This window comes from Crinia signifera, chromosome 7 (assembly GCF_055691185.1).
Source record: "Crinia signifera chromosome 7, ASM5569118v1, whole genome shotgun sequence".
Taxonomy (NCBI): domain Eukaryota; kingdom Metazoa; phylum Chordata; class Amphibia; order Anura; family Myobatrachidae; genus Crinia; species Crinia signifera.
Genome location: NC_139223.1, coordinates 105972360 through 105984936, shown reverse-complemented (window position 1 = coordinate 105984936; position 12577 = coordinate 105972360). Strand labels below are relative to the sequence as shown.

The 12577-nt window shown below is 42.6% G+C and overlaps 1 protein-coding gene across 2 annotated transcripts in view; it reads right to left on the bottom strand.

Moving 5' to 3' along the window:
* Nucleotides 1–570: 570 nt before the first annotated feature.
* Nucleotides 571–12577, bottom strand: part of HECW2 (HECT, C2 and WW domain containing E3 ubiquitin protein ligase 2) — a 478030-nt gene continuing 466023 nt past the window's right edge. For both annotated transcript variants that reach the window (XM_083153595.1, XM_083153596.1), the window contains 2 exons: nt 4506–4618; nt 571–705 (listed from right to left, as the gene is read on the bottom strand). In XM_083153595.1, coding sequence (XP_083009721.1) covers nt 594–705; nt 4506–4618 — 225 coding nt within the window. In that variant the 3' untranslated portion in view covers nt 571–593. The remainder of the gene's footprint in view (nt 706–4505; nt 4619–12577) is intronic.

Below are 12577 nucleotides of genomic sequence, written 5' to 3'. Positions count from 1 at the left end.
TACACATGTGCAGAAATCAACATTTACATGAATCTCAGAATAAATACATTAAAATAGAGAATGTGCAGATATTTTTTTCATGTGTTAGATAAGATAAATCTGCTGCTACTTTCACTATAAGAAACTGCAGATTAGTCATGCATAGGTTTTTGCACATTGATATTACGTGATAATGTGACTTTTTATGTTTGACCTCTGTTAGTGTAACTAAAATAAAGATGCATACCATGCAAGCACCTCAATATTACTTAGAAACTGGAATGCATTGTAAAATTGTAGAAGTTTATTATTTTATTCTGATTAATTTATTTTACTGTTATGTTCTGCTAGATAGTAAATTGCAGCCTAATATAGTGTCATTCTTCTATGCTTTCAAATACTGTAGTGTTGCTCATTACAGGCTTCATTTTCTTGTATTCAACACATTATTGACACATTTGTGACATGACAGACATCCTGCAGTATCACAGATTTGTAGGTTTAGACACAATTGATTAGAAAAGTTCTGTATTATAAAATTAGCGTCATTTGGATGTTTTAGGTTCAGTTCACAACATTGTGTTTTACACCTAAGTAGCCAAACATAAAATGAACTACTCAAGGCCAAATGTACTTGTTTCCTCAACTGCTGTCAAAAGCTTCTCAAAGAGCATCGAACATGATGGATATGGTGGAAGATCAAGACGATTAAAACATGTATGGGCCCTGTAAGGAAACAAAATGAAAGTTTATTTACTTACATTCCCAAAATAATACATTCTGAAAACAGTCACAAACATGCCACAATACCAACTAATTCACAATTTACACTCTTAAGGACTTTTGGACATGCTATGGTACATTTTTCCATTTGAAGTGCCATTGGCACTTACCAACACCGCTCGGACTGCCCCTGTCATCCAGTGACTGTTGCATGCATCACTTTATCACAGTGGTTGAGGCCGCACCACACAGATGCGATATATCTTACTCATATGATACACGTATAATCACTAATTTGCAGCAACAATTTAGGTCTGAATAAATATGTGAACACAGTAACCACTTGTCATTTCTGACAGATCATATGCATTATTGATTTGAAACCAAAGTCTCCTCCTGTTTAAAAACTCATTTGGTAACTAAAACAGTTATTTGTACATGAAAAATTCTGCACGCAGTAGTGACATTCCTACGGTCTCTTTAAAATGATTAGAAGACTCCAAATATGGTGTATATAACCTGTCACTAATGTTTTAGCAGGACCTGCTCGTCTTAACTACGGTTATTAAACAACACAGTGATAGATATAAGCAGGTTGCAACATTGTCTCACTTTGAGCACAACATTGCTTCATAATGTTACCAGTACACTTACTTGGTTACCCAAAGATATCCTATTGCGGCAAACTATTGAATTGAATCCTATTTAGGACATTGAGCAGGAATTGTTCTTTGGCAACAAAAACCTCAAGAGCATATAGGACGTGCTGAGTACTAACCACGCTAGAGACATATATCACACACGGCATCCCCGCACGTGCTGTTTTAACATGCACTTTTTTCACTTGTTTGTTTATGTTCATATGTTTTTTTAATATAGTTCGCAGTTTTAACCATTGAATAATAAAGGTTACATTTTATTGTGTATTTACTCTTCTTGTGGTGCACCGCATAAAGACACATTTTTCTGTCCCAACCAAGAGATTTATATTTGTGTGTCTGCGGGAGCACACCCCTGAACTTTAGCACTCTGAATACAGGTTTGCCACCATAGATGTGCAGGTTTTATATACTAGTATAACGCATGAAAAGGGCATACAATCTATAGACTACCGTCTAAGATTGGATGCAAAAATGTCTGCTGAAATGATTATATTTTTGTGTGACTGCCTGCGCTTTGTACTTAAACACAATTATTTTGAATTTTATATAAATTTTTAAATGAGTGGGACAGCTATGTGCATGATTTGTGCACCCAATATGGCCAATTTATATATGGCAGACTGGGAATCAAGCTGTCTCACAGATCATTGGAAAGATAATCGTCATGATAAAACATTATATCGATGACATCATTATAATATGGAAGGGTGATGAATTGGCGTTTAACGAGTGTTATGTGCTATTTAAATATCAATGAATATAACCTTAGGTTCACTTCAAACTTTCAAAAGGATAGAATTCAGGGGTAGATTTATTAATAGTGGCGTACCGATCGTTAAGGGCGCAGGTTCGCTTCACCACTTTATCGTGGTGAAGAGAACCTGAATTTCGCCCGTATGTATTATCAGTTTGGCGCACATTATGGGAGTGCATTATCCCCTCCTGCCAGGGATACGCTTCCTCCCATAACGATTGGTCCTGCAGCATCCTGCGGCGATTTGTGCGCATGCGCCAGATACCCGGGTCTCGCGATGTGTCCGGCGCATGCACAGTTTATACAGGCAGACGGCGGGAGCACTGTGTTGTGCGCGCACCGTGCTGGAGGCTGCGGCGACACTGCTCCTGAGGGTAATCCTCATACTGCGCCCAGTACATAAGATAGAACATGCGCTATGTCACCGTCCCGCCAGCGCATCCGATATTTTAGCCACTGTCAACATATGCAGGAGATTAGAGATACTCTGGTATCACAGTTCAAATTATTAAGGTGGCTAGATTCACATCTGTAGCACATCAACCGAATAGCCATTATAATAAAATGGTTGTTCAGCAGTAAATGATCTCTGCTAAGATTGGTAGACCCCTGTCCGTTACACCTTTTAAAGGGTTAAATCCCGGATAGTCAGTATGTGTCAGTACCTGCTATTCCGATTGGTCTAAGCAAGTCAGACCCCCCCCATATTGATTGACAGTTGGTCACTATGTAATGAACCCGGGTGCTAGCACTAGCCACAAAACGCATCAGAGCGTGGCTTTCTACACTCGTGTTGTGGAACGCTCCAGACGGCTGTTCCCTAATCCTGAGTAGGTCTTGGCGGCGCAACCCAGCATCAGCATCCACAGAGACCCAGCTGATCGTGCAGGACCTAGTGAGCTGTTTATGCCTTGTGGTTATATTGTTAATCCGTGTGGTAGCCAGCCCACAGTGTTTTTATCAGAGGTACGAGCATTCATATGTTGTACCGTGGAGTTCATACCATGTTGGTTTTAAAATAAATCTCGTTTAATACACCAGGAAGCGCTCTCTTCCTTTTTCTTGTTCTACCCAGATTGTCTTCTCCGGTGAACCCAGGAGCCCTTTGATTGATTGAGCTGCAGCCTTAAAAGGACTTTGGTGTACCCTACACCCCTGGGTTAAACCCCAGGTGGTTTTGCTGGACTTTGATTATCCTGCACAATCAGTGCTACAGTTTCCAAGTACTTATATATATATATATATATATATATATATATATTAATTGGGGTCACAGGGCAGCACTCCTAGGCAAAGTATAATCACAGTGCCAGTGCCTGGTCCATAAGTTAAGCAATACAGTACTTATTCCCCATGGCATGGAAGGAGTCAGAACTGGCACTCAAGTATGAAGAAATCCTTTTATTCCATAAAGGTAGAAACGGGTAGCAGCAGCTGTCCCAACAGCTGTTTCAACTGAGCAATGTCACCACTGATGAAAACTGGCATTGCTCAGTTGAAACAGCTGTCGGGACAGCTGCTGCTACCTGTTTCTACCTTTATGGAATAAAAGGATTACTTCATACTTGAGTGCCGGTTTTGACTCCTTCCATGCCATGGGAAATAAGTGTATTATTGTTGCTGAACTTATGGGCCAGGCACTGGCACTGTGATTATACTTTGCCTAGGAGTCTAGGAAGAATCTACAGTGGAGAACTATTACCCCCGATGAAGCCCTCTTAAGGGCAAAATGCATTGGATACATCTTGTTCTTGCCATTGAAAGCCATTCAAGCATCTTACAACTGTACAAAGATCCATGGCAATTTACCTTTGTTGAACTTTTAATAAAAACACATTTGGACAAGATCTATTGCTCATTACATTGGGCTTTGGGGGAATACTGTTATATACAGTATACCCAATCAGAGGAGTATCTATTAATAGTGCCAGTGCACTATTGTTGTACTATATATACACAACACCACTTTCGCATCAATGACCAGTGGTGTCGATAATTGTTTTATTTTTATATATGTGTTTTATCTATATTTATTTATTTGATTACATTTTTCTTTTTATTCTAAGCGGTCTTTATCTAATTATCCACATTTAGGAATCAAAAGCTGCTTTAGGTACCATGAAACCTTGACACGTGGGACTTTGAAAGTTAGTACACCAATCTTGAAATAAATTCACAATGTATGTTACATTTTAGCTTTGCTGTGATAAAGTTATATGTTCATATGTTTCAGTATTATTAGTTGTGCTTTGCTCTTCTCTTTGTTTGACATATCTATATGCACCCAATAAACAAGTCTTACTTGTTTAAAAAATGATTGTGTTTTGTAGTCATTGACAAATAAAATCAAACACAAGAGCATTACTCCACACCAGCAATTTGTTTACCTGGGCAGAGCAGTGATTTTTCCCCATTTTTCCACACAGAATCGCCTTGGACCATTGCTACCTCTCAAAGAGGCAAAGCCTTCATATGGTATGCTGGAAGTGCCAGTAACAAACTGTGAAAACATAAAAAATATGAACAAATACCAAGAAATGTCCACCAGCAAAAACATTATATTTATACACCATTCTCAAATATTGCAACAGCATGGCCTCAGAAGAACACCCACCTCCCTGATGCATCACTGTTAATTTCCCTGTCATCAATGCCGAAATGTTGAACTGCGGGGCTTTCTATACATAAAGACTTTTCATGTGTTGTGGAGAATTAATATTAAGCATACCGGCATCACTATACTGTACATTGTATCTGGATTTGTGGATGGGGAAGGGCGTCAAGGTGAGTTATTTAAAATAATTTTATTTTATTCATATAATATTGTGTGTGGTGCGCAGTTCTTATTATTACATTTTATTTATAAGGTGTCACAGGTGGTTCACGTTCTGTCATAGGGCGCAGTTGCTGTCACTATTATGATTTGTTGTTACGTACAAAGGATGAAGACACTAAAGTGTGGGTAATCAATTTACTGAGTATTTTTGTCACAGTGCCGGTCAGTACCTTTTTTTTTAACACAAATTCGCACGTTTCCTCAAATTCGCACATTTTCATGCCTAAATATCGCACATTTTCATGACTAAAAGTCGCACATTATCGCACTTATTCGCACTTTTTTACCCGGGATACGCCCCTCATTAAATATGTGAATTTGCTGCAAAAAAAAGCAATTTTAAAAAGTGCGATAATGGGCGAATTTAAAAATGCCTAAAAATCGCATCCTATTAAATGTCACCCTCAGTGCAGCGGCCGCGGTGTAGCCCTGATGGTGTTGTCAGAAGTAAGCACTTAGCTGGGCAGCGCTGCGGCTGCAGTTTTCACGCACGGCCAGAGGAGCAGAGAAGAGGAGGGGTGACAGGAAGGGCAGGAAAGGGCAGTGGTCTCCTTCCTCTTCTATGCACAGAGTAGACTCTTTTCTGCTTCCTTGATATGGCCCCGACCCCGGCATTGAGCACTGCAGCAGTGAAGGGGCATCCATTCACGGGGCAGCATGGAATAGGCACAGGAGGGGTTCTGGGTACTCGGACCCCCCCCCCCCCTGTGTGCGCCACTGGGACCATTCTAGCTTTTTATGTTGTACATTAATATCAGTGATGAAGGCCCATTTTAAATTGTAATTTTCTCCTCCCTTTGGTTTTATTATAGTTTTTCTTGTAGAAGAGAATACTAATACTTTTCACGTTCACAATTGCTTTCTCTATTTCTGATGTTTTATAGCCACTATCCTTGAATTTTTCTCTCATCTTACTAGCTTGCAAATCAAACATGGCCTCTTCCGTACAGTTGCGTTGAACACATTTAAGTTGTCCAGTAGGGATAGAGTTGAGCCAGTTATCATGATTGCAACTGCTCAAATGTATATAACTTGAAGAATCTGTAGGTTTGGTAAAGGTTTTTGTTTTTAAAAGACCGTCCTCGTGATATATGGTGATTTCTAAAAAAGTCACACTTGAATTGCTGAAGTTAAAAGAGAAATTAATATCCAGATTATTGTTATTAGGATAACTGCAAAAAGTCTTTAGAGTAGTGTAATCCACATCCCATAAAAACAAGACATCAGCTATGTAGCGGGTCCATGACACCAGGTTCACCCCATATGGGTTGTTAGCCCATACATATTCCAATTCCCATTGCCCGATAAAAATATTCACATAACTTGGGGCGAACCTGGTGCCCATAGCTGTTCCGACCCACTGCAAGTAAAAATCATAAACATAAAATAGTTATTGGTCAAGATGATAGAGACACCTTCAATTAAAAATTCAAAGTGCTTTTGTGCAAAAATTCAGTAGTTGCTTTTATTCCTTCCCCATGATTAATAATAGTACAGATGCAGCCTGCTACATCTTTGCAGGGGCTGGCGATTCTGCCACCGGTCCCCCTCACCGCCCTGACCACCCCAAACTGGGCAGTGTCTCCCTGAAGCGGAGATGGGCAGGAAGCAGCCGTGATACTGGGACACGCATGCGCGTTAGACGCACGCGCATACCAGTCCCTATCGCCGGCATTTATTTTACTTTTCTCTATTTTGATACTATCTTTCTGAACTATACTGTGGTACCAGAGCCATGGTTTCTCAATCCTGTGCTATACCTATTCACTCTGCATGCTCTCTGCCCCCTAGCAGGGGGTGTTGTGGAATGGGCCACAGCGCAGGGCTGTTAGGGTTCAAGGGTGCAGGTGGAGGGGGAGAGGTGGTTAGGAGGAGAGGACTGCTTTGTCCATTCTCTATACCTGCTGCCTCATGTCCTGACTATATCTGCCCTGCTCACTTCTTGCCTCCAGGTTTCCTTACCATGCACCTCATGTCATCTGTCTGTCTCCCCCTCCTTCTAGATTGTAAGCTCCTTAGAGCAGGGTCCTCTTCCCTCCTGTTCTCACAGCACTCTTCTTGCATTTCAACTACAGCTTTCTTACTCACCTACAATCTATACCTGCATCTATTCTCATTCACTTCCTTATGTCTCAGCTGTATTGTGTCCTAAGAATTGTGCTTTAATTGTGTTATGTCTAGTTCTGTGTACCCTGTACTGTTCTAATGTGTACTGTGCTGACTGGTGCAAACACCATGTGGTGTGCTGAATGGCTGCCTGTGTACTGCACAGCTCAGTAATTATATGTTCCCCATGTCCGTGTACCTCATTAGAGTACACCTAGTGCATATCTGTACTCCCATTGTTCCTTGTACCGATATCCCCTTGTATTACAGTATGTGCATTGTTATTTTGTAATGTCTATAAAGCGCCTTGAGTCCTGTTGGAGAAAGTGCGCTATATAAATATAACTTACTTACTTATTGGCGGTGTTAGACATACCCAATGGGCGGTGTTAAACATGCCCAATAGATGGTGCTAGGCACAAAAATTTGACGATGCACCCCCTAATAAAATGTACTGTGCTATGATGTCAGCACCTGCAGAATGTCAACATGCTCACAATGTCAACATGTGAAATGCTGATATTCTGCAGAATGACAAAATTAGGGTTGCTATGGAAGCATACCTCCCAACAGTCCCGATTTTATCGGGACAGTCCCGATTGTCAGGGCCTGTCCCGCTGTCCCACCCGCGGGCGGCAGTGTCCCGCGGTGTGGGGGGGCTGTTGGGAGTCCCCCCTGTCAGCTGCTAAGCAGCGGGGAATAAACGCTGTGCGCATGCGCACAGCGTCTATTCCCGCAGCCAGGGGGCTGCGGGCATGGCTAGAGGCTCACAGAGCCTCTGGGTCATGCACCCATAGCGGCAAAATGGGGGCCACGCCCCGAAAATGTCAACGCGCCTCCGGCGCGCAGCAGCAGCGTCCCGCCTCCTGATCTACGAAAGTTGGGAGGTATGTGGAAGGGTTAGGACTACGGCATCACCTGACACAGACAGACTTCATAGATTTTTCTGCACAACGAGGTCAGTTCTACCACTCGGCAGCATTAGGAAACTGCATAGGGTGCTAGCCACTAGAGGGCGCCCCTTTACTGTGATTACATCTTTGCGTGTAAATTATGTATTTTAGTTGCCTTAGCAGGTCCTATGAGAGCCTGTCACTTTCCATCAGCACATTTTGCGCATCCAAATGCTGTTAGCTGGGCCAGGGAGTTATTTCTGGGCTCAACTTCCAGCAGCAGCTGGCAGTCATGAGGCTTGTGTCTGCTGCTCTTTACAATTCACACAGAAAATGTCTGGTAGCTCCTCCCCGTCCAGCACAAGTTACTAAAGAGGGAATATGGTCATTAGGTCTACAGTAACTTGGTCGACAAGCATTGGGTCGACATGGGTTAATGTCGACATGGGTTAAGGTCAACATGGATCTAAGTCATGGTCGACCTGACATTAGGTCGACACTAGCGTTAGGTCGAGATGGTTAGTTTTTCACTGTTTTTGAGCCGAGATGTGAGGACAGCTGGTATTTCATGCTCTACCATCCACTAGGGCAGTGGTTCCCAAACTGTGTGCCTAGGCACCCTGGGGTGCCTCAGGACACTTGCAGGGTTGACTAGGATCAATTCATTTTATTAATGGGAAACGTAACAGGCAAAACCAGTGCTGGTGGCTGCCAATCATAACATATGTGGACAAACAGAAGAAAATCCTGTCCCTCACCACATAACTGTGGCATACATATAGGTGGAAATTTACTAAAGGAAATTTGTAAAAAAAATAGGTGTATTTGTATCCAGAAATACACTTATTTTTGTATCCTGAAAATACGGCAATTCGTAGTCGTATTGATGTGCTATCAATACGACTACGAATTGCCGTATTTTCGGGATAGTAAATGTCAAAAATAAGTGTATTTCTGGATACAAATACACCTATTTTTTACAAATTTCCTTTAGTAAATTTCCCCCATAATCACAATGTACTGAATTTTTTTTCCCCTGAAATTCTCAATAAGAAAATTTGGCCTAGGGGTGCCTTGAATTTTTTTTTTTGATGCTCTAGGGTGCCGTGTCTCAAAAAAGTTTGGGAACCGCTGCACTAGGGTGTTGTGGGAGAAAACGAGTGTGTCAAGCGTAGTGAGGCACCACGTCCGAAGCATTGCGAGCAATGCGAGGGAATGCGTTGCACTTCAAAGTAACTGTGTCCATGTCGACTGTGTCGACATTCGGGTAAAAAAGTGAAAACCCCTTGTCGACATTTTGACTGTCGACCTAGCCCACGTCGACCTAGACCCATTTTGACCTAGTGGTGTCGACCCAATGCTGGTCAACCTAGTTAAGGTCGACTAAACAATCCCAACCCACTAAAGAGACCCTGCCACAATGTACAGAAAAAAGGTGACTGGGACATGCTGTATGTATTTGATAGAGGTGGCTGGGTGAAGGGTTGGTTTTACATGATGTGTGTTGCAGGGCCATCTTAACAGCAGTGTGGGCCCCTGGGCAAAGCAATGCACTGGGGCCCTTACCCATTCTCCGCTCCTAGGGGTGGGGGGTGCTATCAGCAGCAGCTTTGATGTCCCACAGGTGGCAGGGGGTGCTCTATCTTCCATTACGGGGTACAAATTTCTCACTGGGTGAAGGATAAAGGATTCACGGATCTGTGAGCACTTAAAAAGATACCTTTACGCACCTATAAAAAACACCACCTAGTGTGAGTCCCGGTACGAAAGTACATTAAGATCATCGCATATTCTCTGATAGAGAAATCATTTCCTTATGAGTCTATAACAGACGCATGGGGTCTTTTTTGTTATAAGACTACACATTGTTTTTTTTGTTTTCATATTTTTATATATACACTCTGGATGGAGAAATCCTGAATATCACGAACATTTGAGAGTAACACCAAAAGGCAAAGAAACCACTACGGGCTTAGAACTCTTCATACTAACCGTGAGTGGGGTACGCCTACTTTTTTCTTCACCATATCTATATAGCACGGAGGAAAAGAAACCTTTGTATATGTGCCCCACCCTTGTTATAAGTGAGTGAGGTGCGCCCACAGGATTATATTTCCATACAACTCACCTTGAGATTTGATCATTTGTAAATAGAGTCACACATTGTTGTTTACTTTGTATTTTCCACGGTACACACTACACCGGGAGTCAAAAGGGAGGCCATAGAGGACTCACCAGCAGAACAAGTACCCGCTACGTGCACATACGTTGCCAGTCACACTGTGAGTAGGGTACGCTCATCCATGTCCTCCTGCTTCACTCCAAACACACTTTGAGACTTGATCACCAGTAAAGAGTCACACATTGCTGTTTATCTTTTTTTTTCACGGTATATACAATACTGGGAGTCAAGAGGGAGGCCATTGAGGACCTACCGGCAGGACAAGCACCCGCTACGTGCATATACGTTGCCAGTCACACTGTGAGTAGGGTACGCTCATCTATGCCCTCCTGCTTCACCTCCAAACACACTTTGAGACTTGATCACCAGTAAAGAGGCACACATTGCTGTTTATCTTTATTTTTCACGGTATACACTATACTGGGAGTCAAGAGGGAGGCCATCGAGGACCTACCAGCAGGACAAGTACCCGCTACGTGCATATACGTTGCCAGTCACACTGTGAGTAGGGTACGCTCATTTATGCCCTCCTGCTTTACTCCGAACAGTAGAAATTTAATTATCTTTTATTGAGTTTGCATCTAATCAGTGGCTTTCTTTGATTTATTTTCTGAGAACCATCGGATAAATCAACAGAAAGATTGAACAAAAGTTTTGACGGCCGGAGAACATCTGGACTGGTTGCGCCTTAGAAAGTTTGGAAAATCCATTTCTTGTGTTCTTTTACGATTGTTTTTGGTTATTGGGTGATAACCGGGGATAAGTAAGAACTAAAGGCAGCATTGCGCCATAGAAAGGTCATATCCTATATCTGTTTTTGTATGGTGCTCTATCTTCCATTCAACATGTAGGACCTGGAGTAGAAACTTCTGCTAATTACTCATTTACTGCACAGGTGGTGGGAGGGTGAACACTAACGTGTAGAAGGGGGCACTGAGCTGAATGAAGGGTCCCTTGTAAATGACTTCCAGGGAGGTAGGGGGTGTTTTATATGCAGGGGAGGGTTGGATAATGGAGTGGGCTTATTATTTGTCAATTTCCGGTGGAAGGGCAGCTTGTTTGACTGCAGATATCACCATTATCTGGAAATAAATTTATTTGCCTTCAATAAAAATAAAAACCTATTTAGTTCAGTATAAAAACCTAGAGTCTCAACTTTCAGGAGGTGCTGGGGACTTGGGGATCAGAGATCAGAAGCCAGAGCAATCCATTAACAAAAATATAAAACTGTACACCAGACGTTTGGAGCTGGAGCAGGGGCCGGCTGCTGGAAGGCTGATATCTCTGGTTCTGGGCATGATAGAGACAAGCCGCTAGTGTCCACAGAAAAGGAGTCCCAGCTTTTGGAATATACTCTCAAAAAAACCCTCTAAAGCCACCCATACACGGTCCATTTAACGGATCCGTTGTGTACTTATATAGTACACAGCACATCACATTGCATGCCTTGTGCATGCATTGTTCATGCAATGCGATGCGATGCGTGGAACAGCTAGTACAAAAAATGTGCAGCGCATACTTTTTGTACCGTACTATGAGATGCGCCGGAGCGCGCATCTCATAGTACAGAATGGACGGTCCGGGAACGGATCGTCTATGGGCACATTAAGTCAGAGAGAACCTGAGAAATATGACTGGGAATTGCAATTAACAGGTCGGATGTGGACTGCTGCTTTGAAGTTGGATATCTCCAGTTCTCCAGGTCAGAGTTAAAAAATTCTGGTATCACTGGAAAAAGGGGGTCCTCAGCTATCAGTATAGGGCCCTTATACACCTGGAGCCCCTGAGCAAGTGCCCATTAAGCCCATACGAAAAGACGGCCCTGGTGTGTTGGGGTCATACTTGCCTACTTTTGAAAACTAGTTTCAGGGAGATTATATTTGGTAATAGAATTTTGCCGAGCCCCCTATTGAGGGGGCATGTCATGCTCCACCCGAAGGGTGTGTCTAATTCCATATATGGACAGATTGTGAAAAGAGATTGTGAATTTGGCACCTAGAAGCGTGGGTGTGCACTGCTACATCTGAGAGGAATCTTTTAAAATGACTTAGATCCAAATGTAGATGAGCCCCAAAGCAGTTAGTAAGAGCTAATACACTTGCTAAAGTGCTGGAATATGGTGCTGATGATTCAATGTAAATGTGTCTATCTCTCAATCCTTTTTTCCAAAAAAATGTAACACTGTAATGTGGGCTAGGTGAAATGAGGGAGATTGGTAGACTAATGAGGGAGAGAGGGAGATTACTGCTATTTCAGGGAGTCTCCTGCAGAATGCAGGAGGGTAGGCAACTATGGTTCGGGTATGTGCAGGGCTGGGGAACATGTGTGTTAGGCAGAGTCCAGGGCTGGGGGACCTGTGTGTTGGGGAGAGTGCAGGGCTGGGGAACATGTGCATTCTCCCAACTGTCCTGTGGGAATGTCACGGTTTTTGGCGACTTTTCC